Source organism: Monocercomonoides exilis (assembly GCF_001643675.1).
Source record: "Monocercomonoides exilis strain PA203 chromosome Unknown scaffold16-1735695, whole genome shotgun sequence".
Taxonomy (NCBI): Eukaryota; Preaxostyla; order Oxymonadida; family Polymastigidae; genus Monocercomonoides; species Monocercomonoides exilis.
The window spans coordinates 985,726-998,614 of NW_027150561.1; the positions used below are offsets into that span (position 1 = coordinate 985,726).

General features: G+C 38.9%; 1 protein-coding gene across 1 annotated transcript; it reads right to left on the minus strand.

The window, feature by feature from the left end:
- Window positions 1–868: 868 nt before the first annotated feature.
- On the minus strand, window positions 869–8,251 carry MONOS_14320 (uncharacterized protein; the record flags this gene model as incomplete). Its single annotated transcript, XM_067867113.1, has 1 exon — window positions 869–8,251. One exon carries the CDS (start codon window positions 8,249–8,251, stop codon window positions 869–871), a length of 7,383 nt encoding a protein of 2,460 aa, XP_067729630.1.
- Window positions 8,252–12,889: the final 4,638 nt, after the last annotated feature.

Sequence of the window (12,889 nt, forward strand, 5' to 3'; positions counted from 1 at the left end):
TGATTTTGTTTGCTTGATTGATAGTTTTGCAAAATTACTCGATGAATAATAGCAAGCCCTTAAATTTTTTCTTTGTTTAGCTATATGTTTTGGTATATAAGGCTTTTTGTCAGAGAAATATTTTAACAATAATTTCAAAAACCAAATTGAATGAATTACATTCAAAACAAAAATGAGTGCGCAAATGATTGTTATTAATATGACATCATAATCAGATTTTTTTCAGAATATTTATTGAAAAGCAGCTTTAATGGCATTTTTTAACAATTCATGTTGCATCCTTTAACCAGCAATATTTCATAAATAAAGAAGAAATATTTTTTCTTGAGATCTTGGTTTTAAGCGACGCCATCGAATCCGAGCTTCTCTGAATTGAAAATTGAACATATGCTTTGACAATAACAAATTATTATATTTGCTCGAAAAGGAAATATCCTGCGTTGAAGATTATAAAAGCACTGCTTTTCATATTCTTGTAAAGCAACAAAAGTTTGATAGAAATTTGATGAATTTTCAATATCTTTGAAAATAATATTTTATTCTTAAAAAATTTCTCGGAGAGCAGCACATATTCTATTTATAACGCCACAGAGAAATGTTCCATGCTTTTGCTGGTGCGGGCTTTCAAGTCATAAGAATTATAAACAGAAAACGAACAAATAAACATGAAAAAAAGAAAAGTTCCATTTTTGCTTTGAAAATGGTGCAAAACGCCTCTTGCCACGCCCAACAAAAGCAGAAACACAACCATTCACCCCCCTATTAATGGCGCATAAGTACAGATTGCAAATGCAAATGTCATTACTGTTCCTGATAAATGCCCCAGATTCCATTTGCACTTTGCAATCCTTTTGCTGAAATGCAGTTCTCATAAAATACTTCCAGAGCCGCTCCCTTCGGACTCTGCCCCAGAAGCCTTGCGCCGACTGCCGCTGCTGCTCGAATAAGCGTAGCCAATTGCATCAGACATCGTGAGCACAGCTGCGCCTGCAGGAAAGTGCTGGATGAACTCGCGCTTGAGGCCGACAAGTGTTGGCCTTGCTGGGGCATTGCTGTCCAGGCACGACAGAACGCAGCCAGAAAATGGGTTCTTTTCAGCAATTCCCATGATAGGTCGTTCTCCATTCACAATCTTCTGTCCTGCCACCTCTGCCTCGTACTCCCCAAATGGGATCTGGAGCGTAAGGCACTCCCACAACATCATCCCAATCGAGAAGGCAACCGACTCCTTTGTTGCTCCAAGCTTCTTGTTGATCAGCAGCTCTGGCGCCTTCCACCTCATGCACTCTTTTCTGTTGTCATCCTCATCCTCAAAGGCGGATGAAGGAGGTGGTGATTTTGTGAATCTCTCGCTCTTCACAGAAACATCAGAGGAAGATGTGACCATGGTGGAGGCTGAAGAGATGGAGGAAGTGTCAGAGTCTGACGAGCAGTCGGAGTGGAGGGCAATGCAGATGACCATGTGCTCTGAGAACAGCACAATGTGGGGACTGAGATTGGCCAAAGAGGAAAGCTCATTTTCCATTTCGTCAAAGGAGTGGAGCGCAAGATTGGCCACCCAGAACAGGATCTGGGCAACTGTCTGCTCCCTCTCCTTCAAACTCCCAATCGCCATCTCTTTCTTCTCATTCCTTCCATGAAGCAGCATGAACAGCGAATCCCTCAGATCCACAATCAATTTCTCATGAGGGGATGAGCAGGCCATTGCATCCACCAAGTTCGACATTGATGAAGTGGTGGGACACAGATCCTCTCCTCGAACAAATGTTGAATCTGAATCAGTTGTGGATGTGGAAGAGATGGAAGGTGAAGGCGTTCTCTTTCTTGTATCTTTCTCTTCTTCCTCATCTTTCTCCAGTGCCCATTGAGGAATCTTGTCTGAATCTTTTCCAAGAATGTATTCAGTCGATCCGCTCTCAGAGAGAAGATGCTCCGATGATTCTGAATGTTGCATATTCGTCTCATATATTCTCTTCTTGATCCTCTCCTCATTCTTTTTCTCGGCCTCTCTTTCTGCTCTCCTCCACTGCTCCTCAGGCGACATCTCCATCGTCACCATCTCAAACGCCTTTGGATCCTTTCTGATGTTATCGTTCACAATCTCTCTCAGATCTTCTGCTTCATTCTTCACCTTCTTCCACCGAACAGCCAGAATAACAACAATTGCAAGCAGAAGCACAACAAATACAACACACACAATCACAATAATTGGCCAAAATGATTTTTCTTTCTTTCCACCTTCAACAATCTTTTCATCTCCACTTGTTTGGGTTACACTCCTGTTCTTCAGAATGAATGATTTTGTCGAAGCTGAAGATTTTCCAAACTCAATTGCTGTGGAGAGTTCTGACCCATCGGCATCTGATGTTAACTTTGCTGACGGAATTGTTCCAACAACTTCTGTTTCAGAAACAAAGCTATTTTCGTCAAATGGATACCTCTCAACCAACTCCACATCGTTGATTGTGCATATCAACTTGAAAGATAGATCGCATGGCAAGAAAAGCGATCCTATGAATTTGATATTGGCCTCGCTCCCAGATTCAGCCAGACTTGCTGATTCCAGATGAGGAATGAAAAACGGAGAGGGTCGCCCCTGTGCAGCACCCTTCAAGCTGCAGTCTTCGCTCGTGATCCACAACGAAGTGTTGTCCTTCACGCCATCCCCGCCTTTCAAGCTGTCAATTGCCAACGAAGCCGAATCGCAGCAGAAGACGTTCCGGCGGAGTGATGGGTATTTCGGCATCGAGGGGCTGTTGTCATAAAACTCGCCTTTCTCGATTGTCATGCTGCCCGCTGCCAACGACAATCCTCCTGATGACGAATTCGATATTGTCACATCCTTCATCAGTGCTGCTGCATGTGACAAATTGATGAGCGATCCATTCCATTTGCAGACACTCTCTTCGCTGCTGGAAATTGTTTGCCTCCCCACAAGCTCGCACATTTGCATAGAAATGACAAGTGCACTGCTGACATCCACAATGCTCCCTTTTTTCGACAACGACACACAATCCGAGCACGAGCAGTTTGACAGGTTTATCCGGGCAGAAGGCGAAGATGCCGAAAGGAAGCATGCACCAAAAGAGTCACGACTGAAGTTTCTGATGGAAGAACTGCCAAAGGAAACAACTCCCGACATATCTTCGCAAATGGAAATGACACTGCCATTGCGAGACTTCACTCCATCCACCGCTGCATCATCAATCACCACACTTACACACTCTCCAACTTCAAACAGATTGGACGACAACTCAACCTGCTTCACATCCACCTTTGCCAAAGACACCTTGCTGCTGCCAGTCAGCCGGAACACTGGCTGCTCAAATGAAATTTCCAATACGGTGCAATTATCGATGAGCAGAAGTCCGCTTTCAACGCTCAGGAGAGCTGAGTTGAAGGCAATGGGATGGATGCTGTTTGAGGGCACTTCAGATGCAAAAAGGACTGACGAAAGATAAAGCTGCCCATTTGTCTCACTGATGAGTGATCCTCCTGAAAACGAAAAGGAGGAGCCAACAGAGAACGACAAGCTCTCGATCCGGACTTTCTCTGAGGTTGTGATAATGCTGCTGCCACATGGGATTGTTGAGTTGAGGAACACCTGCGCCGGCGAAGGCGATTCAAGCGAGCGGATGGTGACATTCAGCACATTGCATCTGCTCAAGATGGCGGTGCGGCTGGAGATCAGCAGCTGGGAGAACAATGACGGAATGACGTGCAGCAGCCCTTCGCTCAGCGTGCTGCATGGCCCATCCAGCCCTCCGCACTGCTTGCTGTCCTCGTGATTGTCCCCGGCCGAAGACACAAACACCGTCTCGCTCTGGTACTTCACAATTCTCTTCAGCAGATCTTCTTCGTCCAGATACATGTCTGAGGTGCATCCCCATATTGCGAGGTCTTTCACAAATGGGGCTCTGAAGTCCAGCAAAAACTGCCCATCTGCGATCTGTGCTTCTATCGAGCGGCATTTCACATACACATCTCTTCCCCGATATGCAGTATTGTCCTTGAACGTGATGTTCGACAGCACAAATGCTGCTGGCTCGGCAGCCGCAGATGTGCATTCCAAAAACAAGCCTCCACCCCTTCCAGTTGATGAGCAGAAGCAGTCGGTGATTGAAGAAAACAAGCAGTCAAAACGCCCTCCTTCGTTCAGTCTGAACAAAGCAGCCCCTCCATTTTTGCATCCAGAACCACCACATTTTTTGATTGTTGTATTGCGGATGACCATTTTTGTTGGGTCAATGCCTGTGCTTCGGAACATTGCGATGTTGCCAGCTGCACTCTGGGTCACTTCTTCAAGTGTGCTCCACTCCACCACAACACTTTCATCGGCTTCAGCATTCACATTTTCATTTCCAGTTAAAGCCCTTGCAACATACAACCCGCTTCCGCCTTCCAGCTGGATGTTTTTCATTGTCAAGTTTCTGAATGCCAAGGATGCAGCAGATGCTATTGATGCGATGTCGCAGGAAAAGGAAAGCGACTGTATTGCCACAAATGCGAAAACAACACTTCCTGCATCCGCTTTAATCAAGCCAAAGTTAATCATGTCTTCTTCTCCTCTTTCTTCATTTTTTGCGAATGAACAGTCTTTCAGAGTCAACGATCCTTCTCTGGAGCTGACATGAATCAAACTGTTTACACCAGTGGCGAATGAAGATGGCAGAACGAATCTTATCAATTCGAAATATGAGATGCCTTGAACATTCATTGCTTCGTCCTCCGCTCCTTCAATAGAAGAGCGACACTCAAGTGAGCACATATCTGTATTATTTGAGCTTATTGAAATATCACCAAGATCAACACTTTTTTTGAGAATTCCTTTTCCAATGATGTTAATATTCCTTTCATTTCCTTCAAGCAGCCGATCCAAAGAATAATCAATTGACAGGCAAGGATAATCAGAAAGTCCACAAATACACACATCCTTTCCATTGCCCCCAATAAATATCTCTGATCCAAATGTTCGCCAGAAATAGATCAGTGGAATGGCATTTGTTGTGTCACTTTTATCAAAGCCGCTCAATGAATCCAACGAAATATCTGCCATGTGCTCGAGCACAAATGGAAGCGAGGCGTTGGTGATGCTCTTTGTCAAGTTTGATGATTCAACAAACAGGTCATTTCCGTATTTTGCAACATTTGGCTTGCTGTTATCAAAAACAGGGGATGATATTGAAAATGAAGGATCGCCATCAACCAATGTCAGTGCCATTCCCCCGCCAAGCCCAATCTTGCCTTCTTCGTCAGGGGCAGTGCATCTTGTGAAAGTACATGAAATGATGTTCAATTGAGTATTCCATTTTATCTGAGCATCAATGGCACCTCCTCTGCTTCCATCAGCCATCACAGAGCATCCATCAAAAACATTCCCTTCGATATTAATTTGTGTGTTTTCGTTTTCTATGTTGCTGTTATCAACACTTATACTGCCTCCATTTCCAGTTCTTCGAACAAAAGATATTGCTTCGCATTTCGTCATGTTCAAATACCTTACATTTCTGCTTTCAACCAAGCATCCGCTTTGCTGCCCATTTCCTGAAAAGTTGCCTTCCACAATTTCGATCGAAGGTGTTTCTCCACCACTCCCATCAACAATAATCGCACTCTTCTGCCATCCGATTGCATTCCCAAATACATTGTTCATCACAACCTCGCCTCCTTCCACTTTCACACAGGAAACTCGCAATTCGTTTTTCGATGCAACAATTCCACAGTTCTGAATTGTCAATGTGCTGGAAACACAATGGAAAATACTTCCATAAGATCCAATTCTTTCTGAGAGTGAAAGCACCACTTCAATGAATGATACTGGACAGTGTGACTCGAATATTCCACTTTGAGCACCAGAAATATCACCAGCTATCCCATAATTCGTTTCATTTCCTTCTCCGCTCATACTCCATTCCTCTGTCTTCATGTTCAATTCTTCTCCAAAAAAGAACGGTGAATTCAGCTTGATTGACTTGTTTTTGCCTGAAAACCTCAAACTTGCTGCTTTTGTAATCGTATCACATGGAACTTGCTCGAATCCACAACCACTGAAGTCATGAGCCTCTTGCCCACCCACATGGCATGGCTCTGTGAAGTTATTCCACAGATACACAACAAGCGGTATTTCGAACTCTTCATTTGCTGTTGAGCGCTCAAAGCCGTTCAACTTTTCAAAGTCATTCAATTCAACATCGAAGCAAAATGTTGTTGTGTTTGCCACTGCACCCAGATCATCAGCATCCAGAAACACATCTTTCCCTTTCCTTCCTTTGCACCCAATGAATTGCACACTCTTCAAAACAAAATCAGATGCTCCATCATCCAAAACAAGATATATCCCTCCTCCCAATCCTTTGCTCCCATCTGCATTTGCAGTTGCATCACACTCCGAAAACCCCACCTTTGCCTCTTGCTCAACCTCACTTCCATTGTTTGGAAGAGCTTCTGTGATATTGCCAACACTGAAGCTCGATCCACTTTTCATATGTATCCACAGCCCGCCTCCATTCCCTCTCTCGCTTTTGCACGAACTCATGCTTCCTTCTTCAAACGCAAAAGAGCAGCCATCTTCAAGTGTGCATTCAATTGCTCCCCCGTTTTGATTTTTCCCCACAAAGTTGGACAGAGTGCAGCTGACAATTTCAACTTTCTTGGCACTTGTGGAAGATATCAAATGAGAGGATGCCATCTCTTCTGATTGAGTAATCGAAGAAATGATGCAATCTCTCATCAGAAGTGAAGCCTTCCCCTTCACTTCAAACAAGCCTGATGCACAAGTTGTTCCAACTTCATTCATTTGAATGCTTGTTAATTCTGCTTCTGTGCTGCTTCCTGACAACGAGATCAATGGACTTCCACTCAACATCTTTGACGAAACAGAGAATGTATCGATTGTTAACATCCCTGAGTCAACAGACAAGAATAGAAATGCAATTTCAGATGAAGGATTTTGAATGGAAAGCGAACACTGAGACATAGTCAGTGATGATGATGATGACGAAATAAAAGTGGAATGTGAAAGAGAAGGAGGAAGAGAGAAGATAAGAGTTGACAAGACTGTTTCGACTCCAACTTTCACCATTGCCGTATTTGCTCCTGCGGTGGCATCAGAAACTGTCCATCCACTTTGATCGTCTTTTCCTCGGATTTCATGTTTCTGTTCACCAAATACCAATTCATCGCTCATCATAATCATTCCATTAACAACAATTTTCTTTGGCCCTGCAAGCTGAGTGAGGGAGTGCTTCAAAGTCAAACAAGGGAATTGGACAATTCCGCAATGCGAGTGATTGGACGCCTCAGTATTACTCACATAAATCTCGGATGGAGGAGAAAGAAGATAGATGCACAGAGGAATGGCCACACTGTTGTTTCCACCATCATATCCTTTCACTTTGTCAACGGAATCCGATGAGGCTGTGACACATGTGATTTTTTGTGACTTCGCGGTCACTTCCAGATTGGGTGAAATGGCAAAGATGTCATTTCCCCATTTTGCTGTGTTTGTGCCAAAGGAGGAAGAAATCAAGAAATCTGGGTTTTCAGTTGATAATTGAAGAAGGATTCCTCCGCCAAGTCCGTTGGATGCCGAGCAAAAGCAGCCATTAAACGACCCGTCTTTCACATTCACTTCATTTGCATCCCCAACACACAGCATTGTTGATCCTCCATTCTCTGAACTTGTGCTCCCGCATCCTTCAAATACACTTGAATTCAAATCAATATTTGCCATGCCATTGGATAACGACATCACTGCTGATCCGCTGGTTGTTCTTTCAATCCCATCAAAGTCACATTCCGAAAGTCTCAATGAAACAGCACTTGTTGAAGAAAGCGAAAGCAGTGAAACGGTTGAGACCATCCCTTTCCACTTCACATGATCCATGCTCATCCTCCCATTTTGGATGCAAACCATTTCTGTGGAATAAGCTGTACCAGATTGAAGCGCGCTTCCAGCTGATATGTTCAGCCTGCTCACATCCATTTCTCCCTCGCCTGATATTTCGAACAGCCTTGTTCTGCAATTGTTCTGGTGTGTTGGGTCGTGTACAAGAGCAAGGTCACTGACAGACAATGTGCCTGCTGAGACCGAAAAAAGAGACAAGTCAGCTGTTTCAAATTCTGTTTGCATCGTTGTGCTCGAATCACTTTGTCCACATATTGTGAATGCATTGACACCACAATCCACACTGTGTGTTTCGACAATTGTTCCTGCCAATATTTCAATGTCTTTCACAACACCTGGAATCATCTGTGTCAGGCAATGGCTGACTGTGTTGCAGGGATGGCTTTCATTGATTCCACATGCAAATGCATCTCTTGCATTCTCCTGAGTTTGCTTCGATCCCACATATCTAATTCTTCCTCCTTCATTCAGAAGCCAATCGCTTTGATCAATAACACTTAAATAACTTGTACTAACTCTATTTAATGTATTCCTTGAAGAGCAACAGCTGATATCAATATTGTTTGATGTTGAATTATGCAAGACGATATCATGTCCACCTTTTAAGCAATTGTTATCGTGGAAAAAACAGAAATACAATAATATTCCGTTGTTAATTTCATTAATCAGTTGACTGACTGCTCCTCCTCCACACTTTGAACTGCAATGGAGAAAAAGGCAGTTTGAAATAATGACTTTATCGACGCTTCGCCAATGTTCAATTGCACCGCCTGTTCCATCAGTGGTGCTATTTGCACCACAATACACAAACATTGAATCCGTAATGCAATGTTTTTGCCTTTTTGTCATCGTTGGCCGAAAATTTATTGCTCCTCCATCGTTTCCTGAAGAACAATTTTGGAAAGAACAGCAATCAACAAGTGATTGAGTTTGAACATTCTCTGCCATTATTCCTCCTCCTCCACAATCCGTGCTCGCACGTGCTGTGCAGAGGACAAATATCGAATGTTTAACTGAACATTCAGCAATGTTATCAGCATAAATAGCACCACCTCTTGTCACAGAAGCGTGGCATCTTGTGAAAGATGAATTTTCAACTGTTAGTGAAGCCTCAGAATTCTCATGAGCAAATATTGCTCCTCCTTTTTCTTCTGTGCAGTCCGCCCATTCACAGTGTTTGAAGGATTGAGTTTCTGTTGTGTTCACTTTTTCTTTCAATTCATTATTATCAACTCGTGTCACAAACGAAAATGAGTTGTTTCTGAATAAACACATTCGAGAACAGTCTTCATCACCAGAAAAGCAAGAATAGAAAATGTTGGAAGGGGTTGAGATAACAGCACAATTATCCATCAATTGTGAACAACATGTGTGTTTTGTTTTATGGTTGTCCTTCGATTGAGAATTGGATGAGATATTGAAAAAGAAGCAATCACAAACATCCACACTTTGACACAACTCCGAATACAGAAAAAGAGATGATGATGAAACAACAAGATCTGAAAACACAGAATTCCGAAGAACAAGAGAGGATTTCTCACTTGATGTTTTTATAAGACTTTGAATGATAGAATGTTCTTGAGGTGCAATACTAATATTATTCAAACAAAGAGACCCTCCTTGAAGCACAAACAAAGAAGATGACGAAGTTAAGAAAATACAATTTGTGAATTTCATAGAAGAATGTTTGTTAATTGTTGCGGGAGGAGAACTGAATGTCTTTAACACCAATGAAATCATTTCAACAGAGCTGTTCGAGGAGATAAAAAGTGAATTCACCATTGAGCATGCTTCTTTCAGAGATGCATTCACAGCTGGATTAACTTTCACAACTTCACGATCTTTGTGATCGAAATTTCTGCAGTGAATAATGAAAAGAAATAGCACATGAAATAAATTTACAGATAAGAGAATTTTCCAAACTGGTATTTGTTCGTCACAAATTCCTTGTTCAAATTATTAAAAATCAAATTTTGTGCATATCGTGATGTTTGAAAAAAAATAAAAAAAAGAAACAACAACAAAGAATATCGCATAAATGGAAACAAAAAATAAGGCAGTTGTGTGACTTGTGATCCAACCATTAATTTATAAAAAAGATGTTGTAAATTATTCTTTTTCAAAATTTCAACAATATAAAGTTGAATAGCATTAAAGAAAAAAGAAAGGAAAAAATCAACAATAAAAATAATTTCATTATTTAATTTGTTATCGCTTTTTTGGAAGAACATTTTGTTGGAACATTTTCGAAAATGAGAAAAATCAACAGAAAAAAATTGACAAATAAATGCAAATAATCGTTTGATATTCATAAATGAAAAATCCAAAAAAAAAAATTAAAAAGAAAGAAAATAATTTTTTTTAAAAATTTTTATTGACAACTTGTTCCATTCATTTTATTTCATTTATGAACATCAAAAATTTCGTTTGACACAAATATTTAAGGAATTCAAATGAAAATGATAAGGAAAATCATTTTCGTTTTGATTATCCAATGGAAAACATGAAAACAACAATAATTTTTGAAACGCAAAAAATTGAGAAAAAATCAATGCACTTTTGAAATAATAATTGGCATATGCACACTTGACAGCAATTTCTAATTCTTGCATATTTCGTTTGTTAATTGCTTATAAACATCATTTGTGATGTTTTGAGTTGTTAAAAACATGCGGAAGTTCATTAAAATATAATTTTAATTTTACAAAAATTATGAAAATGGGTCAAAATATTCTCGAAAAATAAAAAAAAAAACATAATAAAAAATCAAAATAAAATAAAAATGTTTATCTTTATGAGTTTTCTGAACACTCAGAGGCAGATAAACCATCGCCTGTGTCAATATTGTCGGTTTCACTTGTTTCGCTGTCATTAGAAATAAGTGAATCATCTAAATCATGTATTTCTTCTTCATTTTCTTCTGTTTCTTCATCTTCTTCAGCTTCTTCTATTTTCTTTTCTTTGTAGAAAATAATTTTTGATACAAATTCTTCAAATCTCACAATCTTTCTCTTATTGATCATCCAAAAAGCAAGTTGATCAGCAACATATTTTTCTCGAATTCCATATGGAGGAAAAAATCTTCTCATATGGCTCCATAATCCTTCGATTGTATTTGTGCATGCGTGAGTTTCTTCATCATATAGTTTTCTCTTATGACACACTGTTAGATGATTGTATCCTAAACGAGAAAGAGATGAGTATGCCTACCATTCATCTGACATTATTGTTGAATGCGGTTGAATGTGCTTTTGAATGATAGGAATCAACGTCGAAGCAGAACGGTCTGGTACAATCATGACAAAAAAATTTCTTGTTTCATCCATTTTATCTTTCTTTCGCTCCACCGCACCAAAGACCCACATTTGTCTCTTTCTTTTTCTTCTATGATATTTTATTCTCCTGAAAACACATTCATCTATTTCATCAATTATGTTTTCGCCTCCAAGAATAGTTTCATTCTGATTAATGATGTCCATCGCGCAACACCTCATAACAGATGACCAATATGCCACAGAGTTATATGAATTCCCAACATTTCCGAGCAAAATTTTACACTAGCACCATTCCAAAAAATATGATAATTAACAAAATCACATTTATTGGTATTCTGCTACGATAAAATGACGTATTCTTGTATGCTGATTGCCTATTGCAACATTTTCTGCAAACCCACATCATCCTGCCAGAGTGACGCCGTAAATCCATTTCAATTCTGTGCCTTCTGCATTTTTGCTTGTTTTTGATAATTTTCCTAAATATCCATTTTTCAGATTTTTCCGAATTGAGAAACATTCTGAATAATTTGTTTGAACGTTTTCCAGGCAGAGCAAGTGAATCGTCTGAATCAGACACTTCTTCCATGAAATTTTTGATTTTTTAAATGATCAAAAATCCCATTAATATGTGAAAACGATAAATTTCAAAAATCAAAAAATCATGGTTTCCTTTCATATTCAGTTCATGCTATATACACTAAATAACTCACTTTTTATTTATAAACTGTTTTTTCATTGTTTTGAAAATTGCAGTTAAGTATGCATTTGCCGAATTTTTTTAGCAAATCGAATTGTTGAACATGAAGTGATTTAAATGAAATTGCTTCGACTTATTTCAATAATTTTCAATGAAACTCAATCGAACGAAACAATATTTCATTTCCACTAATCTCGAATGTTCATTGACTTTTCATTAGTAAACATTCATTTCAAATTTATATCGAAGACATATTTTATGGTTTTTAATATTTTCTTGCTGTTTAATTAATTTTTTTTTAGTTTATTTTTGCATATATTTTGAATGGTTTGGTGCAAACAGTGATTTTTTTAAAAATAAGTGCATGAATTTTTCCAAAATTTTCCAAAATACAATTATTTAAATTATGGGAACTTCTAAAAGTTATATTATTTTTTCTTGAAAATTATCAAAAGTTTTTTTATTTGTAAGTTTTTAATCAAAGTGAAGTGTCAGCTTTCGAATATTACATTTTTGGATTTTGATAACTTTCCAATTTTACTTGAATCGTCATTTGCTTGGTGTTATTCCATTTATTAAGAGATTATTTGATGCATGCAACGCAAAAATAAAACAATTATGTATAATTTTAAAGAATAAACAATTCACACTATTTTTCGCTTTTATGGAAATTACAAACGCATGTTAAAGTTCTTTTGAGTGCAATTTTTGTGATGATCTTTTGAAAAGAAAATAGATATAGATACATTATTTAAACACACTTGACTCTTTCACTGTTATTTATTCGATTCTTTGAATTGATTTTTTAGATTTATTTTATTGAAATTTAAAATTTAATGCAAAATGAGAATTTTTTCTCCAACGAGAAAAAGAATTTGTGAGAAAAAAGCTTATTTTGAAAAGCAAATGCTTTTTTATGTCAAAATATTGAAACATTGCATTTTCTTTATAAATGAAATAATAAACATCACAAAATACAAAAATTACTTTCTTTCGAACCATAATTCT